General features: G+C 50.9%; 1 protein-coding gene across 1 annotated transcript; it reads right to left on the bottom strand.

Annotated features, from left to right (window-relative positions):
• Positions 1-2,461: 2,461 nt before the first annotated feature.
• Positions 2,462-19,681, bottom strand: nacad (NAC alpha domain containing). The gene is made up of 9 exons (XM_066690472.1): positions 19,269-19,681; positions 5,492-11,164; positions 4,791-5,084; positions 4,578-4,666; positions 3,953-4,036; positions 3,598-3,744; positions 3,250-3,381; positions 2,832-2,954; positions 2,462-2,615 (listed from the first exon to the last, which is right to left on the bottom strand). The coding sequence occupies exons 1-9, from the start codon at positions 19,351-19,353 to the stop codon at positions 2,601-2,603; spliced, it is 6,642 nt and encodes a 2,213-aa protein (XP_066546569.1). The 5' UTR covers positions 19,354-19,681; the 3' UTR covers positions 2,462-2,600.
• Positions 19,682-20,285: the final 604 nt, after the last annotated feature.

The following is a 20,285-nucleotide window of genomic DNA, read 5'->3' as shown; positions in this document are numbered from 1 at the left end:
TGATGCCAGAGGTCAGAGGAGAATGGGCCGACTGATTCAAGCTGATAGAAGAGCAACTTTGACTGAAATAACCACTCGTTACAACCGAGGTATGCAGCAAAGCATTTGTGAAGCCACAACACATACAACCTTGAGGCGGATTGGCTACAACAGCAGAAGACCCCACCGGGTACCACTCATCTCCACTACAAATAGGAAAAAGAGGCTACAATTTGCACAAGCTCACCAAAATTGGACCGTTGAAGACTGGAAAAATGTTGCCTGGTCTGATGAGTCTCGATTTCTGTTGAGACATTCAGATGGTAGAGTCAGAATTTGGCGTAAACAGAATGAGAACATGGATCCATCATGCCTTGTTACCACTGTGCAGGCTGGTGGTGGTGGTGTAATGGTGTGGGGGATGTTTTCTTGGCACACTTTTGGCCCCTTAGTGCCAATTGGGCATCGTTTAAATGCCACGGCCTACCTGAGCATTGTTTCTGACCATGTCCATCCCTTTATGACCACCATGTACCCATCCTCTGATGGCTACTTCCAGCAGGATAATGCACCATGTCACAAAGGTCGAATCATTTCAAATTGGTTTCTTGAACATGACAATGAGTTCACTGTACTAAACTGGCCCCCACAGTCACCAGATCTCAACCCAATAGAGCATCTTTGGGATGTGGTGGAACGGGAGCTTCGTGCCCTGGATGTGCATCCCACAAATCTCCATCAACTGCAAGATGCTATCCTATCAATATGGGCCAACATTTCTAAAGAATGCTTTCAGCACCTTGTTGAATCAATGCCACGTAGAATTAAGGCAGTTCTGAAGGCGAAAGGGGGTCAAACACAGTATTAGTATGGTGTTCCTAATAATCCTTTAGGTGAGTGTATATACACCAATCAGCCATAACATTATGACCCTGGCACATCTGGCACCAAGACATTAGCAGCAGATCCTTTAAGTCCTGTAAGTTGCGAGGTGGGGCCTCCATGGATCGAACTTGTTTGTCCAGCACATCCCACAGATGCTCGATTGGATTGAGATCTGGGGAATTTGGAGGCCAAGTCAACACCTTGAACTCGTGATTCATCAGACCAGACCACCTTCTTCCATTGCTCCGTGGTCCAGTTCTGATGCTCACGTGCCCATTGTAGGCGCTTTCGGCAGTGGACAGGGGTCAGCATGGGCACCCTGACTGGTCTGCGGCTACGCAGCCCCATACGCAACAAACTGCGATGCACTGTGTGTTCTGACACCTTTCTATCAGAACCAGCATTCACTTTTTCAGAAATCTGAGCTACAGTAGCTCGTCTGTTGGATCGGACCACACGGGCCAGCCTTCGCTCCCCACGTGCATCAATGAGTCTTGGCCGCCCATGACCTTGTCGCCGGTTCACCGCTTTTCCTTCCTTGGACCACTTTTGATAGGTACTGACCACTGCAGACCGGGAACACCCCACAAGAACTGCAGTTTTGGAGATGCTCTGACCCAGTCGTCTAGCCATCACAATTTGGCCCTTGTCAAAGTCGCTCAGATCATTACGCTTGCCCATTTTTCCTGCTTCTAACACATCAATTTTGAGGACAAAATGTTCACTTTCTGCCTAATATATCCCACCCACTGACAGGTGCCATGATAACGAGATTATCAGTGTTATTCACTTCACCTGTCAGTGGTCATAATGTTATGGCTGATCGGTGTATATATACTGTATATATTCAATAACTGGTAAAATCAAATTAAATGGAGAGAGGGCGTTACTGTATCTTCTGTTGATTCAGGCTCACTTGTCTGATTAATTCAAGTGAGTAGTAGATTAATTAAGAATAGGTCAATGCATAGAGAGATTCTGGTGTTACTAATGTAAATTATTATTATGTAAATGGACCAATAATTCATCTTTATTAAGCGTTATAAATATAAATGGTAATATAAATATGAACTTATGAGCCGAGGGGTGTGTGTGTGAGCTGTGACCCAAATGTATAGAGGGGGATGCCAGCCAAATAGTCTGGGAACCGCTGCCCTAATAGCTCATAACGTGAACAGATTAGATCAGCACTTTAGTTTCCCATCGGAAGCACAGCACATTATTGTGCAAATAGCCTTCTGGCCTGTTACACAGTGCATTGCCTGGCCAGCATTGAGCTCAGATGGGCAGTTTTTCCTCTGTTCAGTCATACTGCTGGGATTCTGTCCTGAGATGGGAGTAGTGGGGTACAGGGCTAGCTGAGAGGGGATCCTGGAAAGCCGTTTCAATTGGAGAGTTATTGCTGCGTGTCAAGACTGCCAAGCCACGTGAGAGGAGGTCTGATACAGTGGTGTGAACATCAGCACTGTGTGTAACAGGCAGCACAGACATATAGTTATATATATATAGAGGCCAAATGGCTTGCTGTCACAGGAGGTTTTTTTCTGGGAAAGCTTTTTCTCAGCAGGACAGTGAACAAACGAAGCACACACTCAGACTGGTTATAACAGACTGGTTTATTGAGCAGGTATAGGGATGCAATGTAGCAGCAATACAGTGGAGTCTATATTGTGTATGAGCTGTGGTTCACTGTGCGGGTATAGACAGAGCCTCATCTCCCTCTCTCTCTCTCTCTTCTACATCGTCAGCTCCTGCAGCAACAAAGACAAGACAGTCAGGGGGACAGAGAGAACAGTAGCCTCTTTTACTCACTGTACTCACTGTTCTTAACACCCTCACCTCTCACAGTATTGTCACACACTGTTGACCCTCAATCTCATAACACACACAATCTAACCACCTCTAAACACTATAACTGTTTAAAGACTCCTTCCATCCCTCCCTCCCTCTCTCCCTCCCTCTCTCACCATGATGGCGTTGACGATGTCATTGTTGTTGTGCCGCAGTGCACGGACGGCCTTGGAGCGGGACACGTTCGCCTGGGCCATCACCAGCTCAATATCCCTCACCTCCAGTCCTGCCTCGTCCACCTGGAGCAGCAGAGGGGGAACAGGGAACAGGGAGAATGGGGAAGGGAAAGTGGAAGAGTGTTTGGGAGGGGAAGAGGGTGAATGGATGAGAGGGCAAGAGTTAGAGGGGCAGGGTGGGAAGGACAGGAAGAGTGGGTGATAGTGAGAGAGGGAAAGAGAGAGGGGGAGGGAGAGAGATAGTGAGGGAGGGAGGAATAGAGAAGGGAGGAGGAGGAAAAGGGGACGTGAAAACCACAAAAGACACAGATTTGATTTGAAAATAACTACATTAATAAGTGGTTAATGGCTAATATACCTCCTCCTCATCCTCGCTCTCCTCCTTGATGCTCAGGCTGGGCGCGCTCTCAGTGATGAGCGGCGATGGGTCCAGGGGCACCTTGAACTTCTCTGCCGCTGCCTTGTGCACCTGCTGGGATAGGTCCTCTATCTGTGGGGAGAACACAGGGTCAGGGATATTGGTATCAGTTTTGATATCGGTATCGGTATCATTATCGTTATCGGTATCGGTAGCAACTCTCAGCATCATGCAATGAACACCAGGATACTCCCTTTGCTAAGTTCATCATTCATCCTCTGCAATGCAAACTGAAAAAAGGGAGTGGATCAAGGTGCTTGGGGTTCCCTGTCCCAGGGGGCGGCTCACCTTGGCCTCCCCAAACACGATGTAGATGTCAGATGCGGGGCTCTTGAAGACGTCGGGCCTTGTGATGACAAACAGGATGTTCTTGGACTTGCGGATGGTGATGCGCGTCACCCCATGGATCTGCCGTAGCCCTAGCTTGGACATGGCCTGGGAGAAAGAAACACACATTAAATACACATATTCACAGAAAGACTTAGGTATTAAATACATGACTCAGAGAGAGAAGCAGGAATTAACTATATAGACACACACACACAGAGAACAAGAGACACACGTTAAATACACACACACAGAGACACAGATATTGAATACATTTTATAACATTGCTCTCTCTAATTAGGTCAGCCTGCCTCACCTTGCGTGCTTTCTTCTCACTGCGGCTCTGTTTGGCCTTGTTCATGGAGTCCTCTCCAGAGGGCATGGAGTGAGACAGCTGGGACTGAGAGAGAGTGAAAGTGAGAGGAGGACAGAGATAGAAAGCGGGTGAGAAGGAGAGGGAGGAACAGATGAGTGCATGGTGTCTTAACAGTGATATGTTTCCAAAGCCCGGGGACTCAAAGGAAACCTGTACAAATTATTGAGTCCTGCAGGTTTTAGCTGTACATTTCAATGAGCAGATGATTAATACCTGTAAAAACACCTGGAGACCCAACTTAATTATCCCAATAATCAGTTATATAAAGTAATGAAGACCTGCAGTGTTTGAAAAGCAGTACTTCAGTACAGCACAACAGCCTGTAGAAATAACAGCACTGGCCTGGGCCTGCTGTCCAGGGTGCTGAAATAAACTCACTGAGCTCAGCCTAACACATTGCAGGTCTACAATCTTGGAAGGGGTGTTTCATGTGTTGTTAGTTTTTCTAGTATTAATGGTGATTAGGTAGGGATGAGATCCATTTAAACTGAGAGTCTCTATTGAAGATGAGATTTTAAGAAGCCAGTGGACCAATAGTGTCTGGTAGAGGATCTCAGGGGCTCACCTGTGTGTCGGCAGGCCGCAGGGGGTGGCTTTCTGGCTCCTCCAGGTCTGGCACCGAATCATCACTTTCAGAGTCATTGCAGGAACCCACTGCAGGCAACAAAGAAACACAAACACACAGACCGTCCATGAAAACATTCCAGACACATTTTCATTGTCATTTCATAAGCATGCCCTACGTGTGAAGCATGTCGAGCTGAGAGCGGCATGGTACCTTTGTGGCTGTAGGAGACAGGGCAGCGAGGCAGCCTGTCTGGGGCTCTCTCAGGCTGCCGAGGCTCAGGGCACAGGGTGGCGCGGGGACCAAGGGCAGGGGCGGGGGTGTTCTGCCGGCAGGGGGACAGCAGCTCTCTCTCACTGGATGAACTGGACTCCGTGTGGGAAGAACCACACTGCCGCCCACCCCGCTGAACTGGTTTCAGGCTGGGCTGGGTCAGGGGACCACGTGGAGACTCTGTGCAGTAGTCCAGCCCATCCACACTAGGCAGGCTCTCCACCTCCACACTGCCTGCAAGAGGACGAAGAACAGAACTGCAAAATTACACAAGACTGGAAAGACTGGGGTTGTATGCCAGCCTGGTTCCAACAGTGCTGACTGAAATGTACTCTGAGTAGAACATTGGAACAAGGGTAACACAAAATAAAATACAACAATTCTTAATGGCAGAGAAAACTATAAACTTGTGTTTCTTTTCTTCCATTCAGTGTTTTCTAGAATAAATGACAGAAGCACAGTGCTTTCCTAGATGTCACTCTCCAAAAATGTAACATACAAATACAGCCAAATACTATTCTGGGTGAGAGTGAGAGAGGGAGGAAGAAAGGAAGAGGGAAGGAGATATAGGAAGATAAAGGGAGAAAGATAAGGAGAGATGGATGGAGAGAGTGAGTGAGATGGTTGGTTTAGAGAGATACCTGTGAGTGGGTTTTGTGTGTTGTGTGCTGTGGTCCAGGGACACTGTAGGTCTGCCAGGATGTGTGTGTCCCGAACAGGCACTGATGAGGGCTGCCCTGGTCCTGACACAGGTTTAATGGAGGGTTGCAGTTGGCTGGGAGAAGCGATGGGGACAGAGAAATCAGGGCAGCAGAGATGAGGATTTTTGGACATCCAAGATGTACCATCAGTAAGGGACTGTGGGGGAGTGCAGACAGATGGAGACTGGGACTCTTGTACAGGGGTGCAAAGCTCTTCATGGGGAGATTTGCCCACAATCAGAAGAGAGCCCCCAGTGGCCTCCTCAGGGGCATTTGGACCATCAACTACATGGTTATCGTTAATGTCCCTTGTGCTGTTGGCCAACTGTCTCCCCTCTATTGAGCTGTAGTTATCCAGCCTCTCTTCCTCTGAGGACAAAGAGACAGAGGTGTCAGCTGTTACTTCCTCTCTCATTGTGGAGGAGCTGGGAATCTCTGTGAGCGGTGCACAGTCCATCGGTACATCGGTTCTACTGGCTTGAAGATTCAACTCCTCTGCTGTGTCACTGCAGGGTTGGCTGTCAGACTCTGTCACCCTCAGCGAGTCAACCCTTACCTCACTCCTTGCATCTTGCTGTTCCTTAGGTTGTGCATTTTCTCCTGTCTCGCAAGAATTCACAGGAGCACTGACCTTCTCCACATCTTCCTGCTTCACCATTGCCTCTGTGGGCTGACCTTGTGTAGCTGTTACACTGTCTGGACTGTGGTCTCTTTCACATTTCTGTGATTCGGTGCCTGTCTCAGATGTTGCCCCGTCATGATCGCTCTCATTAGAAGCTACACTTCGATTCAGCTCTTCCAGGACTGAAGCCTCTGTGATTTCCTCCACCTCTCGCCCTCCCACAGTGGGTTCCAGTTCCACACAGCCACCTAGTGACCTGGAAGTGGTTTCCACAGCAACACTTTCAAGTCCTTCATCTTTGTCTGACTCAGATCGTATGGAGGGACTGACACTCCTGCTGTGTCCTTCTTGTGCAGCATCAGCAGGACCAGCTGTTTCCTTGGTGCTGTCACCAGAGTCTTCTAGTTCAATAGAGGCCTCTCTACTGAGCTGGTCACTTGTCTCCTTTTCAGAGGGACCCTCCTGCTCTGTGGAACCAATGTCTGCTGTCTCAAGGGCAGTAGCAATCTCTCGTCCCTCCTCCTGATCCCTTTCTTCAGGAGAGAAAACATCCTTCACTTCCTCATTGGTGTCTGTCTGAGGTGAGGCCTTGTCCTCTGTTTGTGTGTTGTCTTGATTAGCAATGCAAGTCTCACTGTTGACTTCAGTGTTCTCGTTCTCTTCAAAGGCAGCCTCTTTCTTTGGTTCATTGATTGGTCTGTTAACCACTTCACTGTTCCTCTTTTCTTGTTGATTTTCTCCTTCCTGGAAACCTGAGTCAGACTCTGCTCTTCTTTCATCCCCTCTTTCTGAGCCAGTGCCCATCTCTGTGCTGCTTGTCTTTTGCCCCTTGTTGGCATTGTCTCTGTTTGCCTTTTCGTGTGCTGATTCCTCTGGTTTGGCCTGACCTGCCTCAACTTTGCAAGTCACAGCAGTGTCCTTGCTTCCCAAAACAGGAATACTAGAAGGAGATTCTTCAGGCTTCTTGTCACAAGCACTTTGTCTGGGATTGAAGAAACCAAAAGATCCTCCAAGCAAACTGAATACAGGCTCAGACTTGGGGCTGTTCCCTTCATTGTCTGTCGCTTTTTCATTCTCAAGTGCGTCTCGGTTGAATGGTGTAGAGTTTTGCTTTTCAACGACAAACTCCTCCGGGGAATCAGTTCTGTCTGGTTTGGCGGGTTCCTGGATGTTCTCCAGATTTCTTTCAGTTTGGGTTTCAGTTCCAGAGAGCAGGGCACACACTGGGGTTTCCTCTGGGACTGAATCGGAGCTCACAGGCTGAGTTCTGCTCAGCTCTTGAGTGGCATCTTCAATATGTCTGGACACTTCTTTCACTGAACTGACCTCAGACACCTCATGCTCAGAATCCTCTTCACTTGCTTCAATGCTGGTTATATTTGTGACTGATTCCTCAGGGATACTAACATTATCCTGTGCTGAAGCAGGAGAGGTGCAGTTCTTAGTTTCTTTATTTTCTTCTTCTGAAAGGATATTGAAGTGCAGACATTGGGGATCAGCTGGGGAACTGAATTGTGAGCTGCTTTCTTCTGGGTCAAACACACCACACACCACCTCTGCAGCTGTAGGCAGGTCTTGTTGGTGGAGCTTCTCTCCCTCCTGATCCTGCACTCCTCGGTGAGGACCGTGGAGGTTGTTGTCCTCGTCCTCTGCAAACTGAGAGCTCCCATCCTCCCCTCCCCCAGCCTCAGAGATCTCCTCTATAGATTTCCAGTTGGAGAGATTGGACTCGAGCACACCAGTCTCATAGTCGGTGTTGTCTGGGGCGGCATCCTCCATGAGCTCACTGTTGTTGTTGTTGAGGGTGTAGTTGTTGTTGTCCTCTTGGTATTGGGCAACATCTATTGACCCAATGTTGGGGGTGACAAAAGGCTCCCTGCACGCCCGAGCAGCTATCTCACACGTCAACAGGCTCTCTGCCTCGTACTCGCAGCACTCTCCCAGAGTCACAGGCCCTCCTGACCCCCACAGCTCGGGGGAGGCTCCCCTTCCTGAGATATTGGTTTCAGAGTTTTCTTTCTTTGGTGAAATGGCTAGCATGCTGTAGGCGGCACTGGAGACATAAAGAGGGTCCAAGCTAACTTCATCAGTGCAACGCTGATTCTCAGTCAGGTTGTCTTGGTTTAGAGAGGACTCAGATGTCATGATATATGAGGCTGTCACAGCCAGGTTATCTGCAACATCGGAGGGGATTTCGGGCATTCCAGAGACAGGTATGTTACTGGGGCTTCTTTCGTCTTTGGGGTACGATAACACAGGCATTCCCTTGTTGAGGTCATTGGTGGCTGTTCCATCCAGACCTGCCTGTAAGTCGCTGAATTCCATACTGTTCGCATTCTGCTGATCAGCTAGCTCTGCCTCCAGGGATGCCTCGACCAGCGCAGCAGCTACAGTTGACATGGCATGGCTCTCCTGGGGTGAGGAACATCTTTCACTTTCCCCAGCAGCTTGAGCTGGCTCTCCTACAGGGAGACTCTTGTCTGTTTGGTCTTGACCCAGTGTCTCTAATATATCTGAATGGGAAGATGGTTCTTCATAAGCTGCCCCAACACAGGTGTCAGCACACTGTTCTCCAGTTTCACTCTCCAAAGCAACTTTCTGTGAAGTAACCTCTGGTCTCACCTCTCCTGCACTTTCCATCAGCTGCTCTGTCAAGCTGTCTACCTCCTGGGCTGTGGAGGTTGATGGAGAGAAGGAGCTCCCACTGGAATGGGTCTTGGGGGCCAAGACGGTCTCTTTCTGGGCTTGCTCTGCATCAGAGGAGCCTGATGAAATCTCCATCTCACTCTCGCTGCCAGAGTTAGAGGACTCCTGGTCTTTGGGTGGTACCAGCTCAGCAGGGTCATTGGGGCCAGGGAAATGGTGTGCCAGCTCAGCGGAGTCATTAGGGCCAGGGGAGCGGTTTGCCAGCTCAGCGGGGTCATCGGGACCAGGGCAGCGGTGTGCCAGCTCAGCGTGCCTTTCAGTGCTGTACAGCCGCTCGTCCTCATCCCCGTTGTAGGAGGCAGAGTCAATAGACTCTTCAGTGTCATCCTGGAAAGCGAAGGACTCGTCAACGCCCTCATTGATGGAAGTCTCAGAGAGGGAGTTTAGGAAGGATGCAGAGGTGTCTTCCTCATTGGGGTCTTCCACGCACTTCCCCTCCTCTTCCTCCACCTCTGCTACCTCCACCTCTACCTCCACCTCCGCTTCCACCTCCTCTTCTTCATCCTCCCCTTCGTCCACATCACCCTCCTCCTCCCCGGCTCCGTAGGCATCCACGTCATTGCCTGGCCCATCCTCGGTGGGGAACAACGTGATCTCCATGGAGTCCGCCTGAAAGATGAGGCTAGCATGGAAAGGCAGGAGTGAGGCAGGGATCATGCGCTCATCCGCCAGGCCACCCAGCCCACAAAGGCCAGGGTACTCCAGGCCAGAGGAGGACATCTCTCCATAGGGGCTGTTGTTGTCGGTGTCAGAGACCTCCGAGGAGCACGTGGCCGGGGTCAGGCTGCCGGTGTCTGCTGTTGCCAGCCGGGGCATGAAGGAGAAAGAGGAGGCCAGCTCTGGGGAGATGTCCTCCTCGGGGCTGAGAGGGGCATCCAAGGTGGCGAAATGCTCAGCAACACAGGCGTGCAAGTCCAGGTCCTGGTCTGGGTCTTCTGGGTCCTCTTCTGCAGTGAGCTCGGCAGTCTCTAGCTCATCTGGCTGTTCCAGGGACCCTCCTGACTCCTCCTCTGAGGCTGTACTCCTGCCACTGCTGCTCCGCGTCGGGGAGACATCCTCAGTAACCCAACTGGGGCGACATGTCTTCCTCTTCAGCCTCTCCCCACCCTCCACAAAGCCAACACTCCCCACCAGGCCTGGCCCATCAGGTTTGTATAAGTTGGGGGCATCCTTGTCTACATTGTGCCTGTCCTCCCCGAGCTCGTCCCCAATCTCAGACAGGGACTCCACGTAGCAGGCAGGAGCTTCTTGCAGCTCTCCCTCTGCAATCAAATTGGGGGAGCAGGAGGGGGATGTGTTGGAGGTGCAGGAGGAGGTCCAGCTACCCCCCTCCGCTGTGATGTAGGAGCCAGAGGGGGAGGTGGGTGGGGAGCACAACCCCTCGCTCTCTGGGAGGTCGGGGGACTCAATGGGGGGAGAGCCGGAGCTGGGGGAGCTGGGGTACCACTGTTGCTTCAGGTTTGAGGAGTAGGCCATCTTGATGGGGGTAGAGGGGGCAGTGAAGTAGAGGTCGGGGTCCAGGGCCGGGGCTTTCTGGGGGTCGACGTTGTGGTGCTCAGCCATGAAGGGGGGCTCTGAAAATGACAAGGAAGGCACTTCACCCTGAGATAGCAGCTGCTCTGCCCCCTCTTTTGCCCCCAGGCCACTACTGTCAGACACCCCGGCGTCTGCAGGTTGGGATTCCTGACCAGTACAGGGCACTGGGCTAACAGTGTCTTGTCCTGGCTCCATCTGTGGGGTCAGGCTCTCAGCCTGGGGGGAAGAGGAGCTATCCTGGCCAGTGTCAAGCTGAGCCTGCTGGGGAGCCCTGTCCTGGACCTCCCCTGGTACTGCAGGGGGTAGATGTGGGCAGCCCTCATCTGTGGCCTTGCTGCCTGTCAGACTGTCCCTCTGCGCTTCCATGTTCCTCAGCAGGGCCTCCTCCCCCATCACCACCCGTGTGTCCAGAGTCTCAGGCTCCTTATAGTCGCTCTCCACCTCTGTGCCGGTCAACACCTTGATGCGCTCCATCTTTATCGGTTGATACCCACGCTTGCAGGGGCCCCTGCCGTACTTGCCAGGCACTCTTCCTGTCCTGCCATCAGATGCTCCGTCACAGCTAGCTCCCTCCGGCTGGGGGCGCAGAGCTGAGAAGCTTTGCTGGGCCTTTGGCAGCCGCGGCCCAAAGGGGGACATGATCGGGGGGCTGCCTGCTGGGGACAGCTTGGGAGGGGTGAGGGGGGAGGGTGTGGAGGCGCAGTCACTGGGGGTGGAGGCCGATGAGCTGGAGGTGTGCCGGGTCATATCTACAAGAATCAAGAGATGGAGAGAGAGAAAAAGAGAAGGAATGTGAGGGTAGGGTTTGTAATGCACATCATAGAGAGACACAAAACAGAAATAAAACCAGTGTTTGGAAAAGTTGCATGTGTAAAAAATAGCAATGTAAGCTGTTGAAAATCATTGACTACTTCAGGAATGCACACTGCTCACCAGTTACTCCCTATGTGTGAATGACAACCATCACCTCACCATGCCTCTCCCCAGTGCTTGCAATCTAAACCTCACAGGGCCTGAACACGGCTAAATACGAGTATAAGCCCTGCACACGCAGATTCACACTGAACCCAGACCACACCCCCACACAAACACAGGTCCCCTCACGCAGACACCCCCCTCCTCTGCCATCTTGCTGATGCACTAATAATGTCATCTAAATGCCAGGTCATTAAATATTCAAACAAACTGACAAGCAACACAGGCAGACCAACAACATCACAGCCACATGATAAGGCACTGTATTAAAAACAAAGAAATATCAAATGTCATAATTTAGTTTTTATTCTTGGAGAACAGGAGCCTAGAGGGAAAACAGTCAGTCTGGTATTTTCAAAATAATACAGTGAAGTTCTGGGAGCTGCAGAGCGACTCAAGCAGCAGGCTGGATGTGATTGGGTTTAATTCCACGACAGGAAGAAAACCTGTAAACAACACCTGCATTATTCAGCAGCTCACCATGGTTTACCTCACTGCTGTAGTTCACACTGTATCCTGGACTGACATTGACACCTCCCAGACCTCCTGGCATCTCAGAGCCCAGCAGCTCCATTGAAAGCCTCAGTGAAGTCTGCTTTGATGGGGAAACATGACTGTATGACACAGGGAGTGTCTGTGTGTTTTGTTACTGTGAAGACATATTCAATTATAGTTCAATTACTTGAGCAGCAGAGCAGAAACTGGAGCGAGGGGGGGGGAGTGAGGACGGAGAAGTAGAAGGAGAGGAGAAGAGCTGACAGAAAGCCAGCAAAAACAGAAGAATCTTCCAATTGTTTCCAAAGCATTATCCTGACTGTCACTCCTGTGCCCCAGGGGGCTGTGCAGACGGGCACAGCAGGAAGCATAATGAGTGTGGGCACTGGCAGCAGGACAAGGGCAAGCACGTAGTGAATAAACACAGAAAAAAAATGTCCTAATTTTTATATGTTTGGTGTTTTAAAGATACCATCAATAGAAAGTAGTGCACAAAAAAAGTGCATTGAATCATCAGTGCATTGAATCACCTGCTGTTTTTCAGTCCTACGGCAGTGTAGGATTTTCTGTAACAGGTGTCAGCACTGTTCTTTATGCTAGAGGGCTATAGGGCAGTGTGAGGAGCCTGATCAGGGAGAATGTAGCCCAGTTGCATTTTGAGCATTTGAGTTGCGTTAGTTAATTTTAGGAGCTCGTTGTGAGTAAGCAATCTATGGGTTGGTTCACTAAAACTGTATAGCTATATAGATATTCTGTAGATCTATGTAGATATTTCAGTGCAGGTAAAGAGCAGAGAAGGACAGTGAGTGAAGGCATCAGTGGTCAGGGCTACAGTTCTCTATAGTAAAAAGTTGTTCTCAGTTTCTGAGTTGTGTATTTTAAAGCCACAGATGCCTGTTTTGTTTTGTATTTATTGCCACCTTAACAGGGAGCTATTGATTAATTTCAATTCCGTTTCAAAGCCTTGCTTGCCAGTTCTCTGAAAATCCCCTCCCAGCTTTATGATCCCTGAGCCGTCAACATACCAAGTTGCTTGGCCTTGAAAAATAATAGCCTGGCGAGGAAGGAAATTAAATCAAGATAAAATTATATGATTTAAAAAACTGGAACTTCTTCTGGAAACTAGTTATGTAACGCAGAATGCAAAAGTGCTGGAGGCAGCATCAGCTGTTTGCAGAGAGAAACTGGAACAGACTTCCTCCCTGCATAGCTACAGCCTCCCCCTGCGACCAATGACACGCTAAAGCAGAGCCGAGACTCACTGTGGAGACACGGGGGCTCGCCTCACGCAGCCACGCACTCACAGGAGAGCACCTTACTCTCATTACGGCCTATTGTTGTTGCGTTTAAGCAAAAAGCATGGTATAGTTGTTTGTGAGTATGATAAAGTGACTTGGAGAAAAGCTGTTGAGTGTAAAATGGCGATGGCATGGAAACCTTAATAAAGTAAACCCTCTGTCTGCAGACATGAGGCTGTTTATTAACCTAATTAAGCACATCACCATTGCACTGTCCCCCTGGATCCACTCACACCTCACTCATCCACCTGGGGTGTCTATCAAATACATGTGCCTTTTGCAGGGAGAAGCATAATTGTTTCTGGGAAGGGAAGGTGGACAGCCCAGCTCCATGCAGCCAGTGTCACGTAACACAAGGTTGAAAAGGCTCCAGCGACTGCTCTTGTAATTGGACGCAGTGCGAGTCCTCTTCTGACCTTTGTGGCTGACTGACCCTGTGCTGGGCCTCACTGTGACAGGTTTAACAAGCCAGGCAGCAGCTCCAACGGCCAGGGAGGCTTGGGGGGCTGGGAAACTCAGCCAAAATACATTTCTCCATGTTTCTTGTCTGACTGGGTGCAACATGTTGAGAACTGTGATACTCCCAGACCGACCCTCGCCCAGGTCCTGAGCTTTGTCTTTATTGTAAACAAATCCTCTACCGGCCGGGACTGTTCTGCCTCCACTTTCCTTTCAGAGCTGCTTCTGTACGGTGTTATACACATTCGCATTGCATCGCATGAAGCGCTGTGGTGTTTTTCAGCTCGGGTCCCTGGCAGCACCATCAATGAATTACACGATCCACACCGCCCCATCAAGAGAGCGATAATCCCCTGCTAATAGGGGTGCCCGTCACTCAGCCAGCTCTAAAGGGAATGACGTCACTTGCAGGCTCCTTTTAGACCAGCACGAACAGGAAGAGCCCTGCTGTATCGCACTGCTTACAGTGGGACACCCACCCAAACAATCAGCTCAGAAGCCAGTGAAATGTGCCGAGGCATTCATTTCCACCTCCCTGTACTGTGTTCCACTGGAGACGGAGAGTGGCAGGCCGGCCTGGGGATAATGTGCCCTGTAATTGCTTTATCATCAGCTCTAACTCTGTTACCGCCTTTCAGCGCTCACATTGTCCTTTATGGAGGCATAGACAGACAGAGCTGGAGGGAAGGAGAGGAAAGAGGGAGGCGATGGGGGTGGGGGAAGCGAGTATAGCTCGAGGGAACCACAACCGGAGAGGGGGTGGGGTGGGGAGGAAGGTGAGACTGGGGAGAGTGCAGTGGTAAGGAAAGGAGACTGAGAGAGAGAGACAGAGAGAGGAGGGTGGGATGGAGGGGCTGGATGACGGCACACGGAGCTCAGCGAGGCGTATGCAGGCCGTGGTGCGGTGCAGTGCAGAAATGGCCCTGGGAGGACAGGCAGGATGCTGGGGCTGCAGCTGAAGTGGCCATGCGGGAGTCATCACAGTCCCCCCAACTCATCACTGCCCCCACACGCTGGGCTAGGAGCAAGGCATCTCTGAGTGCCTGATCCACACAGATCCACCAGCTGAGGATAGCAATGCACACACTGCACCCAGAGACTCGTCCCCTGACACGGGGGTTTGAATGGTCTGCACCAATACACGTGTCTCATCCTGTCTGTAGTCTGTAGCATGGAGCTGGGAGAGGAGGAGGGGAAGAATACACTCGGCTCCCCCTGATACATGCTTCCTCTCACAAGAACCAGAGACTCGGGGCAGAAATGTCTTGGGAAATACATTACAAGAGGTATTTTTTTGTTTGTTTGTTTTCCCGCACATAAAAAATCGCATTAATAAACAAAGGCTTTCTCACACACGAGGGAGACGATTCTGGAATGCTTGTATCAGCCAATTAGTTTCTTCTCCTGTGCAACAGCACCCTCTGGTGTTCTGGAGTGCATATGGCAGGGTTGACACACACTCGATGAATATTGCAAATCGAATTTAACTCTGATCTCCTGAAGCACGTACACTCCTCGCACAGTCAGCAACCTAAACTATCCCATAAGCCCTCGTCATGGCGCCTGCAGACAGCCAGCACGGAAGTGGAGGACAAGAAGGAGCCAAGACGGCCCAGCACTGTGCCCTGCTAACAGCAGGGAGAGCAGGAAAGCGAGAGTCAGGCAGTGTGGCAGGGAGAGTGACTGTGACTCAGTCAGCGACACAACAGACAATCCCTGTATATATATATATATATATATATATATATATATATATAGAGAGAGAGAGAGAGAGAGAGAGAGAGAGTGGGAAAGATAAACATGAAACTGTCCCAGGTTGGTCTCAGGTTTTAAGCAGGTGGTGGTGTGACACTGGAACCTGGGGTCAAGCAGAGCAGACATCTGATACTGACCAGCTGAGGGACACTAGCTGAAATATTTCTATACACACTCATTGCTGCAGCCCCCTGGAGCTAAAGCCTTCCTCTACATGCCACCTGTCCCCTGTTCTTCCCAGGGGCCCTTTTTTATCAGGCCGATTGAGAGATCTCGGGGGGGGGGGCTTGCCTGGAGTGATGCTGTCTTGGTACCTGAGAGTGAACAATGGGCTGCTGTGAGCCTGGCTGTGCACTGAATGGTGGCTCTGTAGGAATACAATAGGCTGCAGTGGCAAACCAGGCTGTGGACAGAGGCGCTATCTCCCTCTCTCCATCCCTCTTCTTCCCAATCAATCCACTCTCACTCTCTCCCTCCATCTCCCTTTCTCATTCTCTGCCAGGGTGGCGGTGAGGGGACAAGAGGAGAAGTTGAGGCCTGCACTGAGCAATATCTCTCTCTCTCTCTGTGCCTCTTTTTAACTTTCCCTCTCTCTCCTTGTCTGTCTCTGTATCTCTGTGCAAAGTACAGGGTTTCACTCTCACTGCTGGTCTCTCTTTGACAACAAACAAGCTGAGAAACAATTTAATTACTTAGTGGTACATTATGCAAAGCAGATTACCCAGTGGATGAGACACTTTCACAGCAACCCCTAAGCCCTCCCCTGGTTGGACACCCACCCCAACACACACTCCTTGTCCCTACCAGTACAGATACACATGGCCACCTCAGCAATCCCTCGGTTTTAACCCTGTCCTTTAATTCTGCCAGTTCTGCCCTTGTTGTTGAACAAAAACAGACGTACGACAGGAGCAAACAAATCAGCAGTCATCACAGTAATCCACACCTCCGAACAAGGCACACTGACATTGACACAGTTGTGCTCTAAACCAAACTCAGCTGCAAAGTGACATTCTGAACAAAGCAAACACTGCTATTAGCACCTGGGATAAAGTGAAGGAGTGGGCAAACACATGTCATATTTGCATTCTTGTAAGCAGCTCATCTTCTCACGGTGCAACAGCAACACAGTGCCGCATTACTGCTGTAAAAACAGTTTAATTCTCCTGGACCTCTCGCTCAACTCACTCAGCCTCATTTCCTGGCAGCATTGCGTCTGCCATTGCTCTCTCCCTCCCTCTCTCTCTCTCTCTCATATAGCCATATCAATCTCACAATGACTATCAGTGGCACAGCAACATCGAGGGTTTGTGTTCAAATCACCTTTAAAACGACGACTGTAGGCGCAACACATTCACCCAAACAAACAAACCCCCGCCCTCGTCTTCCCTTCCTTCTCCCAAACCTCTCTTACCATCCCCTCCTCATACTCCAGCCATCGCATCATAATCCCACTAATAATAACTCATCCTCCTTCCCTTTCTCCATCTCTCCATCTCTCTCTATCTCCCCTCTCCTCTCTCTCAGGTCATGGAAGGCCTAAGCAGGCCCCTCGTCTCCTGCTGTACTGTGATACTGCCAGTCATCCACCTAGCGCTCTGTGTGTGTGTGTGTGTGTGTGTGCATTGCCTCATCTGTCTCCTTAAGTTTCACTCAGACTCATCGGACACAATGATTCAGTAAATCATGTGTAAACAGCCCATCAATGTCTGCTCCTGCTCTGTAAATGTCTGTCCCTACAGTCTGTCCTGCACTCCTCTGTCGCATTTAATGTTTCAGGGTTTCATATTACATCTCGCATCGCAGTCGGGCCTGCTTTGGTTAGCGCCCGTTCGGAAAAGCTCTGGCAACCCCTGTCTAAGCTTGCCACTGCTTTTCAAATCTCTAATGGTTTTGAACTTGAATTTAAGACAGAGAGAGAAAGAGAGAGAGAGAGAGAGAGAGAGAGAGAGAGAGAGAGAGAGAGAGAGAGAGAGAGAGGGAGACACAGGAAGTAAGATATTTTTGCTGACTTCTGATTCCCTACCATATGTTTCCTGGAGGCTGCTCAAACACCTCAGACCATCACTAACAACTGTCCTGGCAAATTAGCCCAATTAGCTCCTCCCGAGCAAATGGGATGACCTTACAACAGAGCAACACAATTACACATCATCCACGGCAGCCAACACTCACTGTCTCCTTAGCCTAACCTTCAACCCACGCTCTAACAATCAGCACTAACATAGTGAAGACCAAGGACAGCTCCAGCCCAGTCCTGGACAGCGCAGTATCGTTTGCTGTTGTTGTTGTTGTTGTTGCTGCAGTGTGTCCTGTTCAGCTAAACTTGGCCAAGTGTATCCCTGGTCTACGTGTTAGTGCTGTGTCAGGGGCCCTCATTCCTGCTGGCTCTGTACAGGGGTTGCAGTGTAAGCCCTATTGTCAGGTCCAACTCCCTGACAGCTGTCACTTAGAGACGACAGCTCTCCCGTGTGAGAAGAGCACTCTCTCTCTCTCCCTCCTTCCCTGGGGATCCACACAGACAGATGTTGCTCGTTACCCCTGCCCGTCCCTGTCCCTGGTGGGCCCCGGGACTGCGGCCACCCCCTTTCCATCCCCTCTACCAACCTCTCTGCTTTCTTCTCTTCTCTCGCTCTTTCCTGGGTGTAAATCTGCTCTTTGGCCTCAGTGTCCATTTTGATGGACGCCCCTGCATGCTTTCAAGTAAACAGTCCTCAAACTGCGGGCGATCCGGCTCTCGCAGGGTTAATCCACACGAGTTCTGGCACCGAATTCATCCTGACACCCTCACACAGAGACACAGGTCACCTCAGACTTGGCAGACACACACACCCAGAGACCAACCCGGGCTGCTGCCGAACCCCCCACCCTCCTGACACACACACTCACACCCCTGCATCATTCCTCCTGCTGTCGATACACACTCCTACCCAGATCTCTCTCTCTCTCTCTCTCTCTCTGTCTCTCTCACAGAAACAAAAGTCAGCATTCTAACATCTTTACATGCTTTCTAGACTATACAAAATTATATTTACACCACCATTTTGTTTTCCTGTGTTTGTTGGTGGGTTTGTTTACAGCTCATGTGTACACACACACACGCACACACACAGAGGGGTGGTGTGGCAGACTACGCCATGAGGCCTGTGCTGCAAACAGGAGGTAAACACAGATCTGCCACGTCCGTCAGACCCTCGCACTCTCTCTCCCCACTGGCTCACAGGGTCTCCGTTTCCTGATGGGCTGCCAGCACTGCCCAGCACTGCCCAGCTCTGCCCAGCAGGCCGTGGCGCAGTGTGCCAGTGCTGTGTCATGCCCCAGGCATCTCGCGGAGGACAAGGAGGCGGAGGAGGAGGAGGAGGAGGAAGAGGAGGAGTGGGCGCCATTTCTGCATCAGATCAGCTTCCCTCTCATCTGCTCTACTTCGCCCGTGGCCAGGGGGAGGGGAGTGGGGATAGAGGGGACTCTGGGGGCACACTGTATTCTGAGGCCTTGATGCTTCTCGTGCCCTCTTCTCACATGGCCTCCCTCCAACTCCTGTTATCCCTCTCTCTTCTCTCTCTCTCAGTCCCTCCTGTTTAGCCAGTCTTCCTCCCTCTCTCTCCCTCCTGTTTACCATTTCTTCCTCTCCCTCTCTCTCCATCCCCTCATTCTCCCTCACCTTCCTTCTCCCTATGGCCTGCCCCAGCCCCAACCATGTATTGACTGCAGCCAGCTCTCCGCTCTGCCCAGCCATTGTGTTATACTCTCTCTCTCTCTCTCTCTCTCTCTCTCTCACACACTTCTTATATTCTATTCATTCTTACCCCAAATCCTCCTCTCTCTCTCTCCCTTTCCCCACCCTCCCTTTCTTCTCCATCTCTACGCTCACCTGGTCCTGGGATGCCCCTGTCAGTGTCCTCTCCCTCGGCCAGGCCAGGTGTGGGCACGGTACTCCGGGCTGCTTCCCCTGGCATGGCGCTGTGGAGATGCGGAGCCCCCCGTTAACACAAACAGATATCGCAAATCCAGCGACGTAGGCTGGAGTGGGGGTGGGAGGGGGGGCACAGAGGTGTAGCGGCGGTGTTGTAAGATTCTCCGTCCTCTTCACTGGTTTGAGGGCACACGTCCAAAAGGCCCGTAAGAGAGTGAGTGTGAGCTTGTAGAGAGTGTAAGTGTCTCTCCTCTCCTCGTCTCTCTCCTGTGTCAGTCTGTCTCTCTCTCTTGGGCGCGCTTGTGATGGGGCGCTGCTGCAGAGGAGCCAGCCCTGCGCGTCTGTGTGCGTCTGGAATCTGAGAGGGAGCTGCAGTGTTCTCTCTGATTACAACACAGCTCAGCACGGCCAGCCCTCCCTCCCTCCCTCCCTCTCTCTCACTCTCGCTCACAGCCTGTCTCCCCCCTCCCCCTCTCTCACTTGCTCACAGCCCTGTTCCCCCCCCATTCCTCCCTCCCTCCCTCCCTCCATCCTCTCTCTCGCTCTCTCTCTCTCTCTGTAGCTCACCGTCTCCCAGGCTGTGACTGGATCACAATCTATGATGTCAGCAGATTTCTCCAGTGATTCTGCATCCTTCCTGTATCTATAGGAGGAGGTAGTGTGTGTGTGTGTGTGTGTGTGTGTGTGTGTGACCCGGCACTGCAGAGAGAGAGAGGAGAGAGGAGAGAGATGGAGATGGAGATGGGGAGGATGCACAGGAGAGATGGAAAAAAGACAAAGAATAAATAAATGAAAAAGAAGCCTCCTATTTCAATTGAGTTCTGCAGTGCACAAGCAACACCCATCCCCCTCCTGGTCTTCAACCGTTTCCTCCCCAGGGAGTACGGCACGATCAGAGCAGATGGTACTGTCAGTCTGTCCCAGGATGCTATTATACCCCCTCACTGTAGCTGTCTCTGCAGGTGTGCCACTCAC

The sequence above is a fragment of the Amia ocellicauda genome, chromosome 18, assembly GCF_036373705.1.
Source record: "Amia ocellicauda isolate fAmiCal2 chromosome 18, fAmiCal2.hap1, whole genome shotgun sequence".
NCBI lineage: Eukaryota > Metazoa > Chordata > Actinopteri > Amiiformes > Amiidae > Amia > Amia ocellicauda.
Note: the sequence above shows the minus strand (reverse complement) of the source record. Positions and strands in the feature narration are given on the sequence as shown.